General features: G+C 40.4%; 1 protein-coding gene across 1 annotated transcript in view; it reads right to left on the bottom strand.

Moving 5' to 3' along the window:
• The window catches only part of DDX10 (DEAD-box helicase 10), a 294,078-nt gene that overhangs the window by 231,800 nt on the left and 43,336 nt on the right, over positions 1-18,942 (bottom strand). The window contains exon 12 of the mRNA XM_089775640.1: positions 11,365-11,453. Coding sequence (XP_089631766.1) covers positions 11,365-11,453 — 89 coding nt within the window. The remainder of the gene's footprint in view (positions 1-11,364; positions 11,454-18,942) is intronic.

An 18,942-nucleotide genomic window follows, 5' to 3' on the forward strand; every position in this document is an offset into this window, starting at 1 on the left:
CCAGGTCTCCCAGCCCCAGTCCTCTCTTGCACCCTCAGACACCCCACCCTCAGCCTGCTCCCGCACCTCCCTCCCAGACCCCCACCCCCAGCCCGCTCTAGCATCCTACCTCCCGCCCAGACCCCCACCCTCATCCCCCTCCCTATCCCACTCCCTGGCAACCCCCTCCCACACACTGGACCCCTCATTTTGGCTTCACTCCAGATCCTCGGGGGACTCACAAAATCTGCTAACCCTGGGACCCCAAAAGAGTTAATTTGGCCTGTGGGAAGCCCTGAAGCTTAGTCCTCCCTGCCTCCTCCCGCCTTCCCCTCCCCCACCATGGGGCTGGTGCACCAGGGAAGTGAGGCATCTCAGTTGGGAGCCACATCAGTGAGGGTTTGGGGGTTTTGGGGGGGGGGGGTTGCCTCTCACTTGTGTGGCCCCCAACTGATTTTTCAGAAGATCATCAGCACCCAACCCAAATAATGGTGCCCTAATATAATTCAGGTGGTTAACGAAAGATTTCCATAGGACAGCTACTTTTTATTTCTGGATACTTGAGTACAATTAAGATGTGATACTTTTGTACTTTTACTCAAGTATCAGAGGGATAGCCATGTTAATCTGAATCTGCAAAAGTGACAAAGAGTCCTGTGGCACCTTATAGATTAACAGACGTATTGAAGCATAAGCTTTCGTGGGCAAAGACCCACTTCGTCAGATGCATGTCAAGTAATTTTCCAGAAGGATATTTTGACTTTTAATTACATTTTTTTTCCAAATTAGCAGTACTTTTACTTAAGTAATTGTTTGGGGTACTTTTTCCTACCACTGGTTTGGGCCTAGTTCTTATTCCAGGACTCAGCTATATAGACAAAACATGAAATTACCATGCAACTATTTGCTGGTGCTTTTAATTAGTGAAACAAAGGAAGATTCTTACTCCTTTAGATTCACACTGGACCAATACAATCAGTACAGCAATTCTAAAGTTAATCCAGAAACTGAACTATCAACTGTCTGTTTATGCATTTTGTTTAACCAACTCTTGATTACACATTTTAATTGTCTACATTACTAAAGTTCAGATCACATAATATTCTAATTTAAAAATGAGCGCCATACTAAATCAATGTAGCACATATACAATGGATTAAATATTGGCCAGCAGATCTAAAAAAAGTAATTGTAAATGAAGAATAACAACACAAACAATGGATTTTAATGGGATTCCCCCAAAGGGCCTGTTTGGGACCCAATCACATTTAGTGTCTACCAATGATCAGGAAGAAAATATAAACTCATTGCTGATAACATCTACAAATAACAAAAATTGGTTGAGTGGGAAAAAATGACAGCCAGTTATTCGGAATTATCTGGGTTGCTTCATAATTAGGCTCATCGGCACACTAGGATTTTTTAATACAGTCAAATTCAAGGTAACACAGCTAGGGACAAGTGCAGGTCATACTTAAAAGATGGGAAATTGTATTCTAGAAAAAAGTAACTGACAAGGCTTTATGGTTCTTGGCAGACAAAAAGGTGAACATGTGCTGTCAGTGAAGTCATGTGGCTAAGAGAGCTAATGCAAATCTTGGACATCAGCAGAATAGTATCAAGAAGGAATATTAATTCTGTATATATTGATGAGACCATTACTGGAATAATGTGTCTAGCTGTAGAGGGCCACATGTCAAGAAGGATGTTGAACTACTGGAAAAGGTTTTAAAAATAGCTGGAAAGTCTGCTTTACAGTGAATGACCTAAAACAGTGGTCACCAATAGATCTTGGAGCCTCTGACAGGTGATCCTGAGTGGTTAGGCTGGGAGGCTATCAAGTGCTTGTACTTCCGGTGCTTCCCCCCCGCCACTGCCCTGCTGCTCCCATCCAGAGCCTCAGAGCTGCCCCCTGGGAGCCTCCTGCTTGTTGTGCAGGGTGGGGAGACAGGCAGTGGGACGCTGATGTCACTCTGTCCTTCCCCCCTCCTTCCATGCCCCATCTTCACAGAGTGAGGAGGGATGGGGCCTCGGCAAAGGAATGGGGCAGGGGTATTTTGGTTTGAGGTAAATCCTGGACTGACAAATTTAAAAAAGTGATCTTGTATTTAAAAAGGTTGGCGACCCCTGACTTAGAAAGTCTATTTAGTTCACCAAAGACAAGAGTAAGACATGACCTAATCAGAGTCTGTAAGTACATAAAACAAAACAGATTCCTGACAGAATTTAATTTAATCTAAGACACAACAGGTGGAACTGAAGCTACATACATTCAGACAATTTTTTTAATTAGGGTAATTATGCACTGGAACAACTTAACACCTAAGTCTGTGGTAGATTCTTCATCACTTGACATCTTTAAACCAAGATTGGAAATCTGTCTAAAATAGCTTCTCTCTCTTGTACAAGTTATGAGCTTGATTCAGAAATTAGTAAGTGAAATTCCATAGCCTCCACTATGCAGATGGTCATTATGCTTGAGGATTACGGTCCCTTCCCATTTTCAAACCTGTGACTCACACTTCTTCACATCTAATCAGACACCCTGGCTTGCATTATTGTTAATCCTAGCAACCGCAGTGTCCAAAACACTTCCTATCATGCTGTCACTCCTCAAAAAGTTCTGTCTGCCCTTTACATCACAATTTCTCCCACACTGGGAACAATCTGGAACACTATCACCCTGGATGCAAAATGCCTCTCTCCCAGGTTTTCTTCATTTTTTGCTTTTAATCTCAGAAGACAGGTAAATTCACAAAGGCTGGAGACTTTTTTAAAAAACAGTTTCTAAAGACAATGCTAAAACTGAAATTGAATTTCTTTGGCATTATGTACATAAAATCATATTTGACACAGTCAAAGCTTTCTGAACATTTGAAGATAACTGGCATAACCAGTTTGCCCAAAGAACTGAACCGAGGAATGTCAACTACAATTCTGAGATGGCTATTAAATGAATTAGTTAAGTGAATTATTTTGACAATTATTTTTAAGCAAAATTGGGGGGGAGGGGAGCTAGTCAGAACTGATATTTTGGGGACTGAAATATGATGCAAGTTTTGTTTTCTGTCCAAGTAAGCAGAAAATCTGAATACTGGGGAACATTTCAAATAAAACCTAACAGACATGAATAATCAAGCTGCCTTCAGTTCTAGTATTTTGTGCTTAGTGGAGATTTTAAATTCATCCTAATGTGAAGATCCTAGGCTGTGTGTGCTTCCACTGAATCAGCAAGTTTAACAAACAACTAGGATTGAGTCAAAAGCTGGGCACAATTCTCCCACTTCTCTCAAAAGAAAAATGATCTTCCTCATTGGCAGTAGTCTGCAGGCAGACGAATCTTCGTATTAGAAACTGTTCTTGTACCTGGTCATTTTGTTGTAAACCCACCAAGCCAGGAAGAATCAGAGGGGTGGCCATGTTAGTCAGAACCTGCATAAACAATGGAGGAGTCCTGTCGCACCTTATAGACTAAACAGATTTATTGGAGCATAAGCTTTCATGGGCAAAGACCCATTTCGTCAGATGCATGCATCTGTTAGTCTATAAGGTGCCACAGGACTTCTCATTGTTTAAGCCAGGAAGGTTTACTTCTGTATTCACTTTTAGTTTATGTGAAGTTAAGTGACATTGCTTCTTCATCTGTATCTGAGGGTATGTCTACACTAGCCCCCTAGTTCGAACTAGGGAGGCTAATGTAGGTATTCGAAGTTGCAAATCAAGCCCGGGATTTAAATATCCTGGGCTTGATTTGCATCTTCCCGGCCGCAATTTTTTTTTTCCTTTTTTAAATTTACAAGTCCGGACTAACTGCCCGCATCTACACGCGGCAGGGACCTGGTAGTTTGAAATAAAGCCCTAGTTTGAACTACTTATTAAACCTCATTCCAGGAGAAACAACAGGTAGTTCGAACTAGGGCTTTATTTCAAACTACCGGGTTCCTGCCACATGTAGATGCGGGCAGTTAGTCCGGACTTGTAAATTTCAAAAAATTGCGGCCAGGAAGATGCAAATCAAGCAACTTCGAATGCCTACATTAGCCTCCCTAGTTCGAACTGGTGGCTAGTATAAACATACCCTAACAGATTTGTCTCCCCCTGCTCTGACTAGTGGGCTATTGGTAAGTAACTGGTGGCTCTGGCTACAGGAGAGCTATGTAACAATATTTCTGGACACTAGTTACCTTTATTCCAATGTTAAGGTACTATATATGGACAGTTTACAAGTCCCAGATAAAACCCTTCAACGCATCTAATTAGCTGACCTACAAAAAGAAAAAGGCGAGCTCTTTGGTACATTACAATGCAATCTGAAATTGCGGAACAGAGGCAGAGGACCATTTAAAAACCACACAAAATGAAATTTCCAGAAGAGAAAATACTATTTCCTGATCCTGCATAAAACTTTCCACAGATATTATGGAAAAACCTATCTTCCACCTTATAAATTATTTGGCCTGTGCAAACAGCTACACAAAATATTTTGAAAGGCAAGAGGAGCAAACAATTTGAAACTGGAAGAAATCAAACCATCAGCACTGTGACATGAATCTGAACACACGCACTATCCAGATGGCTCTGATTAATAACAAAACTGTACTGCGAAACTGCTGTAGCGGCATTATCTATTTGATTAGATATTATCAAAATAGCATCTTATTCACAATGAGCAATTGTGAATAGGTGTAAAAATGTTTTAGCATCCTTAGGAAAATTATTTGCCTTGTCTACATTCCAGGTAAGAACCTGTTGATCTTAAATAGCTTTTAACACTTTACTACTAGCGGCAGACTAAGGCTTGTAATTACTATAACATAACTGAGTTTTCCTGAATCTAAAATCTGACATGTCTGTTTTGGCAATATTAATTCCTATATGGTGTGAGAGGGATTTGAGCATTTCTCTTTTTGCAATAAACACCTGCACAATGAGATCCACTGGGACACTCATGTTTGCAGTCTGTATTTTCTCTCCTCACTGGTCCAAAAAGACCTGAGCAATCTGATAGGCAGGGCATGTTGCAAGGCCTGTTCAGCTAACATTTTACCTAAAAGGTAGAGATGAGAACAAGTGAGGGGGCTTTCTGCTTAGGAAATTTCCCAAGTAACAATTGTGTGTGACTCCTTCCAGCTAATGACTATGGAGCCAATACCACAACAGAGAATAGTAATATACAGGTCTCAAGATGACAAATCTCTAGAATTTTTTTTTTAAATCATCGCTGCAAAGGAACCATTAGAGAAGATAGAGAGTGTGCCAGTTCACTATGATTACACAGCAGTGCGCAAAGCAGCAATGGGCAATAACCTCACTCTCAAACTGCTTAACTCCCACACAAGTTTGGCATTTAATCTGTGTAGTGCTTGCAGAATTTCCAGTGAAGTAACATCTGTCAAGCAGGCAACAGGTCCTTTCAGAAAGAGAGAATTCTTTTTATAAAAATACTAGACAACTTACCCAGCATTGCTCAGGTCCTTCAGGGCAGGGGGGTAGGGATTTGTGGAGTGCAAGAGTTGAAGCAGGAATCCAGGAGTCAGAACAGGGAGTTGGGAGATGTGAAAATGCTCAGAGAGGGGCTTGGGAGAGGGCTGTGCTGGCCATATGGTGGCTGCTCCCTGGGGGTGCGCTGGCAGACTGAAAAACAGGAGACACCCTGGGGCAGTGAGGGACATGCTGGCCTGCCAGCAAGGGTGACTGGGGCCAGTGAGGATAACCCACAGCTGCTCCCCAGGACAGGGGCTGTGCTGCTGGCCAACGGCTGCTCCTCAAGGCTGCAGCACTTGCTGTCCCCTCCCCCGCACCCCGTAGTCATTCTGGCGTATAACTCTCTCTGCTATCACATCCCTCCCTTTCCTTTTGATGAGAAACGGATCACATTCCACACATATCCAATTGTCCAGGCACAACCAACATCTGACCTTCCTTTATATTATGCTAAGAGGAAGCTGCGTATCAAATTTGGTAGTCCTAGCAAGTTCTTACCATTTAGGACAATTTTTTGAACAAACCAATTCTCAGATGGACAGACGCACAAACTCTCTCAAATATAATAGATTTGGAGAAGTTGAAGTAGAGTTCATATTCCAATTTTGCTTTGAATTTGTACTTATGCACTCTCACACAACATAAAAGTATCAGTGAAACCTATGTAGCACTCTTCTGAACACTGAATTTTGCAGGATTCCATGCATTTCAGACAAATACATTTGACTAGTCTATTACATTATCCAATTAGGTGCTCTGAGTTGGTAACCAGAATACTTTGATTTTAAGTCTCGCACCTCTTAATTTCTGTTGTACTGTCATACTTCACGGCCCTTATTAAACAAGACTTTCAGCATACCTTAATAAACAGGCAAATATATTTCCCTGATTTCACAAAGAAATTAAAGAGATTGCACAAGGTCAAAACCAGCAGCATTAGGAACCGAAATTTATATTCCAGTACAGCAGATCCAAGTCCTATCTACACAGCCACACTGCCTTTTATAATGCCAAACCTATGAATTTGGTTATCCTGATCTGAAGATACTCTAATCCCCAAGACTGCACTCCTCTCTTAAGATTCACAACACACACACCAACACTCCAGTCAGTATTCCTGAATTCTAGCTTTATACTTCTGTCCAGTAATCAGTTGCATGATCCTTAGGAAGAGTTTGTCAAGTCCCTTTCTAATGGCTGATCTACCCAGCAGGTAACTGATACTCCTTGAGCTACAGTTTTGAATTTCCTGCTGTGGATGTGAAGATCTAAGTTTCAAACCCTGCAGACAAACCCAAAAAGGAAGACATGATCCATTTTTTTCCATTTTTCTTTTTTAAACAAAAGTTTCAATTCACACCATGAGAAAACTCTTAGAAACAGGTCTCATCCTTTAAAGCCCATAATCTGTCAATTATACCACAAACAGACACAAGTGCTCTACATTTTGGTGACTTGTTTCCCTTTTCAGTTCATCATACCACACATTCACAGGTTTGTCAGTTCAGAGGTATATTTGTGAGAAACCACAGAACCTTGAGAAGTTAAGTTTACCATGCATCTTTGACTACCACCTCCAGCCCCACGCTGCAGAATCCATCTCTCATAAGATTGTTTTAACATTGCAAAGCTCAGAATAAATTGAAACGGTGGCCTTGTTTTTCAAAGTCAGGCTGTCAGAATATGGTTTTCCTCTTCCCCCACAAAATATCGAACACCTTCTATACACACAATTACAAATGGCCAAAACAGGCAAAATTCAGTCCCATGGCAGTAAGGGATTGTTATATATAGAAAAGGTGACCACTGTAAATGCAGTTTCTCATGATTGTCAGACTAGAAATAGGGGCCTTATATTATTAAAAAAAGGGTAGACTCCAGTTACTCAATGAAGCCTACCCTTCTTGCCCTAGAAAAGCCAAACGTAAACTTCAAAGTTGTAACATTTCTGTAACAGGAAAAGCGCTACAGGTCATTTTTAGAAGATTTTATGATTGAATCCTTCGCAGATGAAACCATGATAAGCAGGGCACCTGACATGATTTTACAGGCAGAAGAATAAAAAATTACTAATAATTTCCAAAACACTTACAATTTTTAGGTTACTTTTTTTTGTAATGTATGAGATATGTAGAACACATGACATTCTAAAAATATTTAGTGTTCATTGGGGACGTTCTACATAACTCAATTATGGCTAAAACCTTTATATATCACACAACTTTGCATTTCAAGTATTTATATTCTATGCAAACACAACAGTATAAATTAGAATGAAATGTTACAAACTGACCAATAAATATTAATGAGTTAATCAGTTTAAAAGCCATGTTAATTTAATATGTACTAATTCTAATACTGTATACAACGAACAATGATCTTGTCATTTTACTATCTGCCAAAGGCACAATTTATATCACTTCACAAGAGTGAAAAAGCAGGTTTGCTTCTAATATAAAAAGTAGTTGTGAAAGAAGCAAATGTAATTTGTTTCTGGCTGATGAAGATTTACATGAATATACTTATTCCACCACTCGATACCAGGTGTATTTCAAGAGAAAGCAGCACACACTGAAGGCAGTTCTCTTGTTATTTCTTAAGCCTACAAGGGCAGTCATAGTCCAAGAGAGGAGCAAGTATTTACATCATCCAGAAGATGATTTGAGGATGACGAGGGAGAAAGAGAAAAGTTCTTACTTCAGGTGAGAAACTGGGTTATGTTTCCTTTTGCTAAACAGAAGCCCATCACATGCCCCAGTGAAAGTAAAGAGCAGGAAATAAATTATACTACTTTTGTAACATGCTAACATTTTCATATGCACTCATCTTAAACCAGCTTCTCTCTTCCAGACAGAATCCCCATGTTGGAGGTTACTAAAAACTGGGTGGACAAACACTTGTGAGAGACAATCTAGGTCCTAAAGAAAGGAAACTACAATTTAAGACAGGGGATCCAGTGATCAGATGGGAAAATAAAGTGGTGGTAAATGCTCCCAAAAGTCAGCCACTCATTGTAAAAAAGGGGGGGAGGGCTCAACATTCATAGCAGATTACATAAATCTTTCTATAGTTCCTTACCCTTCTTGCATGCTTTGATCAGCAGTAAACTACTATGCTGACATTTAAATCATCCAGTTCTGAGCTTCATGCCATAAGACAGATTAGTCCTAGGAGAATTCTGCACCACTGAGCCCCATTATCTTATGTCTGGACCCTACCTCTGCACTCAGACCACCCTCTGCACTCAAACCCATTGAGCCCATCCAACCTTCACCTGGACCACCCTCCCTCCCTCCCCCCGACTCCTACCTCATTTAACCTTACCAAGCCAGCACCCAGATCTGCACTCCTCCAGCCAATCCGGGTACCCTCCCTGCTGAAGCCTCCACATCCAGATTCTCCCCTGCAGAGCTCTAACCATCAACACCTGGACCCCCATCCACCCATGGTTCATCCAGATCCCTCACCTAGCCTCCCACTCTCAGATTACCCCACACAAAATCCTATCATCCCACACCCGGATATCCCTAAACTAAGTCCCTCCACATTTGGATCCTGCTGGGCTGAGCTTATCTGCCTACATCTAATGTGATTGGAATGGAGGGACAGGCCCCCAAGGTGTTTCTAGAACAGTCCTGGTCCTGGCACTGTGCCAGGGTTGGGTGCCATTTTACCAAGTCCATACATTGGGGAGGAGAGGGGGAGAAGTGCAAGGTTATCTCCTACAGTAGCCTGTGCTCCTGACTGCCATTATAAAGCCTCCAAGTTTATTTATTAACATTTAGAAAATGTGACCCATGAGGAAAGATTAAAAATAGAGTATATTTATTTTTGAGAAAAGATGACTGGTAACAGCCTTCAAAGATGGTAAGAATGATTAACCCTTATAAAGAGTACAATGGTCACCCATGCTGCATGTCTACTAGAGGTAGGATAAGAAGCAATTGGCTCAATGTGCAGTTAGAGAGATTTAGGTTAGATATTATAAAAAAAAAATCTAACTATAAGGGTAATTAAGCACTAGAATAGGCTTCCAAGAGACACTGTGGAATCCCCATCACTGGAAGTTTTTAAGAACAGGCTGGACAAGCACCTGTCAGAAATGGTCAAAGTGTATTGTGTCCTATTTCTGTGCATGTGACTAGACTGGATAGCTTCTCAGGATCCCTTCTAGCACTGCTTTTCTAAGATCATTGGGCAGATAACTACCCATGAAACAAAACAGGAGAGCTGACCCTCCCTAAATCTGTTTCAGCATATCTGCAAACACAAGCATGAAACAGTTAACTTTGAATGTATGAGACAAGCACATCTACACAACCATTATGGCTACAGAAATACTCTCCCTTTTAAATCAGAAACGATTCTGGAGAACCAAAGGGCAACATCCCAAGGAAGTACTGCAACTCAGAGACATGGCTCAACATGGCCCAATGAGGGCCTTCGTTTTCATGTAAATACAATGAGGTCTTGACCTGTTTTAAACTCTGATAGTAATGACACCAATAACTACATGCTAAAATGAATAATATTTCAAAAAACCTATTTTAGAGTGTCATAGTCCTGTTTATCACACACATGGGCACTATGGCTCACCAACTATAGTGCACCTCATTTAAAAGACATTTTCCTTCAAGGAACAATGCTTCCATTATACTAAAAAAAAAAAAAAAAGCTACAAAATATAATTTTCCACACTTTATGCATTACACCCTCTTTCAAGCAATAAGCTTATAAAAAAGACAGTCACAAAAGGAGCTCAGATTCCAGGGCCAGAAGGAACCACTGAGATTATCTAGCCACCTGTATAACAAGGACATAGAACTTCCCCAAGAACTGAGGACAGCCCTCCAGGGGAGCTTCACTATAGGCTCAGCAATATAAAGCTTATATATAAGCCTGCACTACATGTAACTGTTTAACTGGTAGGATTTTTAGTAGTTACACTGTTAACATTGTGAAAAAAAATGTAACCCTACCCCAGAGCATCCATTTGTTACAACTTGAGATTTTTATTTCAGAAGTTGGAGAAAGCTACTGGGGTGAAACTGTTCTAGATTTAATTTTTTAAAAAAGAGGGAGGAACTGATTGAGAATTAGAAGTGGAAGGCAGATTGGGTCAAAGTGATCATAAGTAGATTACATCAACACTATTTCCTTTATCAACCAAACATAACACTTAAATAAAGCTATCCGGTTACTTTTACAGGATTTATTTCCAATAAACCCATGTTGATTGATATGAAATTAAATATTACTGTTTTAATTCTCAAGAATTGAGTGCTGTTCCAGTAATTCATTACCTTCTCCAGGACTGATGTCAAACTGGCCTACAATTACCCAGGTCATCCAGTTTATCATTTTTAAATATTGGCACAACATTAACTTTCTTCTAGTCTTGTGGAACTTCTCAGTCTCAAGACTTACTGAAAAATTCTTTTAAAACTCTTATATGGAAATTATCTGTACACCCTGATGATCTGAAAATGTCTAACATTAATAGCCTCTGTTATTAAGAGGCTCTGTTGAGATATTCTAGGCTCAAGGATGTCATTTATAGAAGGGAAAAAAATCACAAATAGGAACATCATGATGTAAAACCATTTTTATCGCATTACTTTGAGCTTTTGTATTGGACATTACAATGTTTGTGTTCACTGCAATGAGTCACTACTCTTTGTGGAACAATGTAAAATTTTCATAACTTTTTCTCTAAAAGGTGTGCCTACAAAAATTTTGATAAACTACATTAGTAGGAAAATGTTACCAGACACATTAAAATTCTAATTGTAAGTATGTTTTACATACTTTAACATGCCATTTAAGATGCAGTTGAAGTTACCAGAAAAATAAGTTTGCTATTTATAAGCATTTATTATTATTACTATAGACAATACTTACTGTGCATATTCTGCTAAAGGTAACTTAAACACATCAAACACTTCTTTATTCTTCATTAGGTAGACTGAACGCAAGTAGGATACAAAACACTGAAAGGAAAAGAAAAGTGTTTTAAAACAGAAAAGAAAAATGCTCACATTTAATTAATTGGACATTATTACATCACATGTCTAACCAAAAAAGGTTAACAATTCTAATAAGGTTTTTGTCTAAGAACTTATTTATCCAGTTTCAAGAAAAGAGCCACCCCATTATTATAAGCTAGTTCAGTACTCCATTCAGAGCAGCCTAATGGGCTCATTTTGCCAGTGTTGTATGGTTTTAGATTTGCTACTCACAAATTAGTCTTGTGAGGGCAGCTAGAAAAAAAGAAAATATTTCATATTACTCAAGAGCTGGGAGGAAAAATATTAATTTATTAGGCTAGAATATCTTAGTTAAACCAATGTAAAGATTTCCAGCTGTGACACAGTATGCAGCCGAGTAACTTGGTTTTTCTCCTCATCTTTCCTACCATCTCACACTGTTACTCTTTCCACTTATTTCATATTGCTTACCTTATTACCCTACCTTATTAAGTACACTTCTCTCACTTCCCAAAATTACCTCTCCTTTAACAGTTAAGCTCCTTGCTCCATATCCTTAGAAACCATTTTTAACAACTAATGAAATTTGTTTTATGGGAGGTTTTTTCTTCCCTGCAACTCCTCTGTTGAGTAAACCCTGGTTGCAAATTCTGCTTACAGCTTTGTTCTATAAAGATTGTAATACAAAAATTAGAAAAAAATCACTGCTATAACACTGAGTAGTCTGCATTGGCAAAACAATAGAACATTGTTAACTCATGTGCATCATTCAGTAAATCACTATTTCAGTGTAACTACTCTGTAATTTGTGTTTTGGGCATCACTTTAAAAATTACATGACTGTATTCTCTTTTGATTTATTCATGGAATTTCGAGGTGGCCTTCTGTTGTCTGGCATACAGTAAACAGACTTGACTTTTTTCCCCCCAATTTAAAAAAAGTCTTTAAATCTATTAACTACTAACTCAAAATTCAGTGTACACACTTGCTGATGAAGGGACTTAATTTCATCTCCATAGAATCGTTCAAGGAAATATGGTAATTTCTTTCATGTTTTTCAGTATTGTAATTTAATTTTTTGGGTTTGACTCCTAGTACCTGTAGAAGCAATGTAACAAAGGAAAGGCTAAGCAGATCTTCTTTAAATGGTAATTTGTAGCAGTCACACACAGCCCTCCAAAAAAGCACCTCAGTATCATTCTAGATCTTCCTATTCAAGTGTAGTGCTCTAACAATCTTGTAATCTATTCTTTGATTTGGATTCTGTTCAATACACATTTTCTTGAGCCTCATGTCTTGTTCATTCACTATGTGGACACAGTACAAGTCATCTATTAGGAACATAAATTTCAAACTTATCATCATCATATACTGGTGGCAGAGCAGTGGCTAAATAATTACCAAGCGGAGTGCCTATGTATGAAAATGCTTGGTGCAGTTACCACTTTGTATTTAACTATTAGAAAGACTAAAATTTTGCCACAAGTATTTTTAGTAAAAAAGAAATTGACAGGTCCTGGGTAATAAACAAAAAAAATCACGGAAGACCCTAACCAGTTCAGGTCTTTCACTAAAAGTATCCTTGACAAAATAGGGTTTGAGGGTCAAACCTGAGCCTCATGGGGGCTTTGCAGCTGCTTAGGGTGTTCCTGTCCCACCACCCACAAAGGCTAGGAAGCTGCAGGGTACTCCACGGACCTCCCACCCACTGCAGCAGGTGGGAGCTCTGATGTCACCCTGGAGCACAGCAATTGGGAAAGAGAAAATGTCATGGCTATCTCTGGAAAACTAATTTCCATGACATTCAAGAACAACTGTAGCCCTAAGTATTGGTGTGTAAACCAAGTGCAGTTCTAGTAGCATTATTTCTTAACTTTTTATTGAAGATTATGAGGGGGGAAACAGATTCACCAGCTTGGTCACCCTTAACAATAGAACATGTCTCCACTTTGGTGAGTGTGATATGTATGTTTTCATCTGCTTAATAAAAGTCAACTGTAAAGGGTAAATAAGGGACTTGTGTCCATTTTTTCATGACTCTGACTTTAAGGAAGGTCCATCATGATCTCCTGCACATCATAGGCAATAGAAGCTCACCTATCCAATCCTATAATAGGCCTATAACCTATGGCTGAACCTTCATTTCAAAACTTAAAGTTGGAGAAAATCCATTATTTACTTTAGTTCAAACCAGCAAGTGACCTCATGCTGCCAAAGATGAAAATTATCAGGATCTCTGCCAATCTGACCGGGGGTTAGGGGATTCTTAACCTCAGATATGGTGATCAATCAGATCCTGAGCATGTGAGCAAGAGCCACCAGATACACACCTGGGAAAGAATTCTCTGCAGTAACTCACAGCCCTCACCATCCAGTGTCCCATTTCTAGCTGCTGAAGATGTTGCTAAGAGCAGTTGCAGATGAACCACATGCCATTGTAATCAATCATGTAATACTGTCCCCTCCATAAACTTATCAAGCTCAGTCTTGAAGCCAATTAGATTTTTTGACCAGGTTGCTCCCCTTGGAAGGCAGGTCTAGAGCTTCATTCCTCTGATGTCTAGAAACCTCTAATTTCATGTTTAAACTTATTGATGGCCAGTTTATATCCATTTGTTTTTTGAATCAATGTTGTCCCTTAACTTCTCTCCCTCACTGGTATTTATCCCTCTAATGTATTTATAGAGAAAAATCATCTCTCCCCCCTCCCCCAATCTTTGCTTGGTTAGGCTAAAAAAAGCCAAGCTCTTCGAGTCTCCTCTTGTAAGGCAGGTTCTCCATTACTCTGATCATCTCAGGAGCCCCTCACTGTAGCTGTCCTGGTCTGAAATTATGTTTCTTAATACACGGGAGACCAGAATTACACTTACTATTCCACGTGGTCTCACCAATGCCTTGTATAATGGTAATAATACTCCTGCATCGCTCCTGGAAATACCTCACCTGATGCATCCTATGATTGTATTAGCCTTTTTCATTGGCCATATCACACTGGCAACTGATCCTGTGATCACTCAAAACACCTGTGTCTTTCTCCTCTGTCACTTCCAACTGAAGCCACTTTCCCAGCATGTAGCAAAAATTCTTGTTAGCCCCTAAGATAAATGACTTTATACTATTAAATTTCATCTTGTTTCTATTTTTCTATATCTTCCTGTACAATACTTAGGTTTTCCCAGTTTTAGCAATACCTCCCAATTTTGTGTCATCCACAAATATTATTAGCTTACTCCCACCTTGTGTAACAAGGTAATTAATGAAAATGTTAAATAAGATTGCTCCACAATTGATTTTTTCAGCAGTCCACCAGTGACCACCCTCCAAGCCTAAGTTCATCCTTCAGCATGAACTTTTGTAGCCTCCCCTTAAACCAGTTCCTTATGCACCTCTTAAATCTCGTATTAATTCTGGTGTTCTCCAATTTAACTAATAATTTCCTCATGTGAAATTGTAGCTAATACTTTACTAAAATCCAGGCAGATAAGATCTATTGCACTTCCTTTGTCTACAAAATTAGTTATCTTCTCAAAGAGACCAAGTTGCTCTGGCACAATGTAATTTTTGCAAAACCATGTTTACTTCACCCCAATTACTATTTACTGCTATGCTTTTAACAACTCTCTTTCAAAATTTGTTCTAAGAACTTGCACATAACTGAGGTCAAACTAAGGGGTACCTAGTTTCCCAGATTTCTTCCCCCCCCCCCCCCTACGTTCGTTAAATATATAAATACGACATTTGCAATTCTCCAGAGCACAGACACAGTATTTATGAAGTCATTATAAATTCTTCCTATTGAACTTGTAATTTATATCCCAGTTCCTTCAATATTCTTGGATGATGTAATGGGATTCCAGCTCCATACTGGGCTCTAAGGAGTTAACAGAGCTCTAAAGAAGGCTGCACAGGAGGCAGCCAATCAGAGAAGGACCTAGAGGAGCAGCTTATTAGGGTCCAGCAGACCCATATAAAAAGAGCTGCAAGGGAAAAGTAGGCTCCTAGCAGAAAGGAGGTACACAAGGACCTGGGACAGAGCAGTGCTGCAAGCAGGGACTTGGGGAACTAAAGAGAGTTCCTGGCTGGCTACATAAGTTCAACTTAATGGCATTTCTCTCTTTGGATGCACTGTAATAACCTCTGAACGCCACATCCAGTCAATGAACATAGGATAGAATAAGGGGGAAGATAGAGAACCTGGTGTGGTCTGTGGCATGCCAAGGTATAGGAAAAAACAGGCATGCTGCTCTAGGGGACAGAGAATGGGGGACAGTGCTCTTACTAAATGTGTGGGGTTGAGCAGTCTGCAGCAAAGGCCTGAAATAAAGTGGGTGGGGGTGAGAGGGTGGCACACAGGGAGCTGCTGAAGGAAAAGAGAGCGATGCAAGCAGCCCCTGGAGCAGATAATATGCTAGAGAAGCAACAAAGTCTGGTTGAAGCTGCTAGCTGTACTAACCAAATGCCAAAGGCCCAATTTGTCCCTCTTTCTCCTTACAGTTTTCAGATAAGAACATTTTCTGAAATTATCGAACTGACTGAATTAAGCAGTCAAAGGTTATTGCATTATAGCCAAACATGGAGATGCCAACTGAGTTGAGTGTAAGGCTAGACGAGCTTGGCCAATTAAAGTCACAGTAATTCCTAGAGGACCCAACAGAGATAAATCACTCTGGAAACAGGCATTGGAGACACAGACAATAAAAGATAATACCTGCCCCAAGGATACACAGACAAGTGACAAAAGGGTGGGAGAGAAGTGTCATCCCTGTTTTACGAAAGGAGGCACAGAAAGATTAAATGACTTCCCCAAGCTATTACATGAAATATGTTGCAACGCCATAAACTGAACTCTGATCTCATTTTGGTGCCTTAAGCACAAACCTACCATCCCTCTGAAGGATGTGCTTTCAACACACAGACTGCTGTCACCATTTTAAAATTAAAAGTGATTCCTCTTGGGTTTCAAAGCCCAACTGCATCCACACTAGACAGCCAAAATATGTGAGCCCAAACCTTTAATTAGCTGCTCCCACCATTTTAACAGGAATGAGTGGACAATTCCTGCTGACATTTCCACATTTTTGATATTGCTTTCACTCACAAAACTATGACTGGCTGAACTGAAAGTTTGCACCATTATGAAGAATTAGCATTGTGCATTGATGCTGGATTATAGTGATATTTCAATTATAGTAGCACCTGACATCCCCAAATGAGATTTGGAATTCTATTGCACCGATATAAAATTAGTCACAGTTTTGGTTTAATTATATATTTCTCACATTGTAGTTTTCAATATACAAAATACATATATACAATTTTGTGCTTTTTTATTTGTCTGCTGGGCAAAAATTGGCGAAATAAAGCTTGATTGAATTTGAGGTTCAAATGGACGATACTATTATAACTTCTTGCTAGTCCTTCCAAAGACTGATGAGGAAGTGACTGATATATACCAATATCTAAACCTCTTCTATCAAACTATAGCAGCGTTTCCTAAAATGTGATCCATGGCCTGGTACCAGTCCTTAAATTTTTTTTTAAAAAACACACAAACAGTCCTCAGAAAAATTCTTGGCAGAGAGCCCGACGCTGCCGAGTCTCTGCTGAGCATGCTCCCACGTGGTGGGGCTAGATCTGGTGGGCACTAGGACGCAGGGAGAAGGCCAAGCACCAACACAGAAACCCGACACCGGCCAATAAAGTGGCTAGGATTGGAACCAAGAGGCAGAGAAGGGGACGGAACAACCCGCTGTACAGGTAGGGCCAGCACGGGCTTCCTGCGGGGTCGGGGAGCAGTTCTGCAGCTGCACACCAGGTCCCAAAAGTTCGCGGGCTGCTCTTCCCCTCCTCCCCCCGCCCCAACAGCTGGCGCAGAACCTAAAACACCCGTCCATCACATGCTGGGGACTTTGTTCCCCTGATGCCTTCCTACGTGCAGGGGAGGAGGTGGGAGTTCGGGACTGTACCAGCTCTGGCTGCTCAGGCAGCACATGCCTCCGTGGGGAGCGGAGGAGCAAGGCACACACTGCCCGAGCATTTGTTGCTGGTCCCGACCAGGAGTCACCGCCCCCCCCCCAATGCACGAAGGCATCAGGCATGCGACAGACCAGCATTTCAGGTACCGTGCCACTGTTTGGGGGACAGGGGAGTAGCCCATGCAATTCCTGGTCCTTGGCATACAGCTACAGGATCCCCAGGCATAGGTCCCTGTCTCCTCCCCCCCAACCCAGACCCTCAACAACATCTCTTGGGGCTAACATCGAGCTTAAATGAATATTTTCCTCCAGTTGATGCCAGTAAAACGTGGATTAAGATCCCGTTTACTGTTGACTCCGAAAATGAAGAAATATTACAATTGAATGCATCAGAAGTGGATTCATTAATTGAACTTTTCTGTGACTCTAGCTTAAAGGAGAACTTTGATATACTCTCCTTGATTGTCAAGTATCAGAGGGGTAACCATGTTAGTCAAAAGCGGTGAGGAATCCTGTGGCACCTTATAGACGAACCGAAGTGTTGGAGCATAAGCTTCCGTGGGCAAAGACCCACTTCGTCAGATGCATCTGACGAAGTGGGTCTTTGCCCACGAAAGCTTATGCTCCAACACTTCGGTTCGTCTATAAGGTGCCACAGGATTCCTCACTGCTTCTCCTTGATTGATTTTTGGTTGAGCTGTAGAAATGAATATTCACATTTTTCTGAGAAAGCAGTCAAATTCTTAATGCCTTTCATCACAACAGAAGTGTGAAACTAGTTTCTCGTCTTTGGTTTTCTTCTAAAATAAATATAGAAATAGACTGAATGTGGAACCACATTTGAGGATAAAACTTTCTTCTTTTGCTCCTGACAAAGCTGTTATGTGATGCAAAACATCACTCTTCCCATTAGTTCTCTTTTTAGTTATTTAAAAGCTATAAAGTGCACACATAATAAATGACTTATATTCAACTCATTAAAATATAAACAAACACACTTTACAACTGCTAAAATTCTACTGGTTAAATTGTAATTAAGGTAATAAGAAGTTAGGCAGTATTTTAGATCAAGATTTATATTATGTACTATTATTATTGTGAATAAATAATAAACAGTGAAAATTTATTCTTTTTTTAATATGTGTTTATATTTTTGGGCTGCAAAAAAAGGTCCTGAAAAAAACCAAAGTTCCAATGAAAGTAAAAAGTTTAGGAAACCCTGTTCTAGCCAGCTTTCTACCCATCTTACAGTCCATTTATCCAATCCATATTCCCTTAACTTGCTGGCAAGAATATTGTGAAAGACCATACCAAATGTGTTGCTAAAGTTGGCACTGGGGGCTTTGGGAGGACCAGAAACAATTTACAGGCAGTCCCCGAGTTACGCGGATCCGACTTATGTCGGATCCGCAGTTACGAACGGGGTTCCTCTCCCTGGTCTCCAGCAGACCAGGGAGAGGAAGCAAAGCGGCGGAACACGTGGGCAGCGGACAGGGCTGTCCGCTGCCCACGCGCTC

Source organism: Pelodiscus sinensis, chromosome 1 (genome assembly GCF_052426305.1).
Source record: "Pelodiscus sinensis isolate ZL-2025 chromosome 1, ASM5242630v1, whole genome shotgun sequence".
Lineage (NCBI taxonomy): Eukaryota > Metazoa > Chordata > Testudines > Trionychidae > Pelodiscus > Pelodiscus sinensis.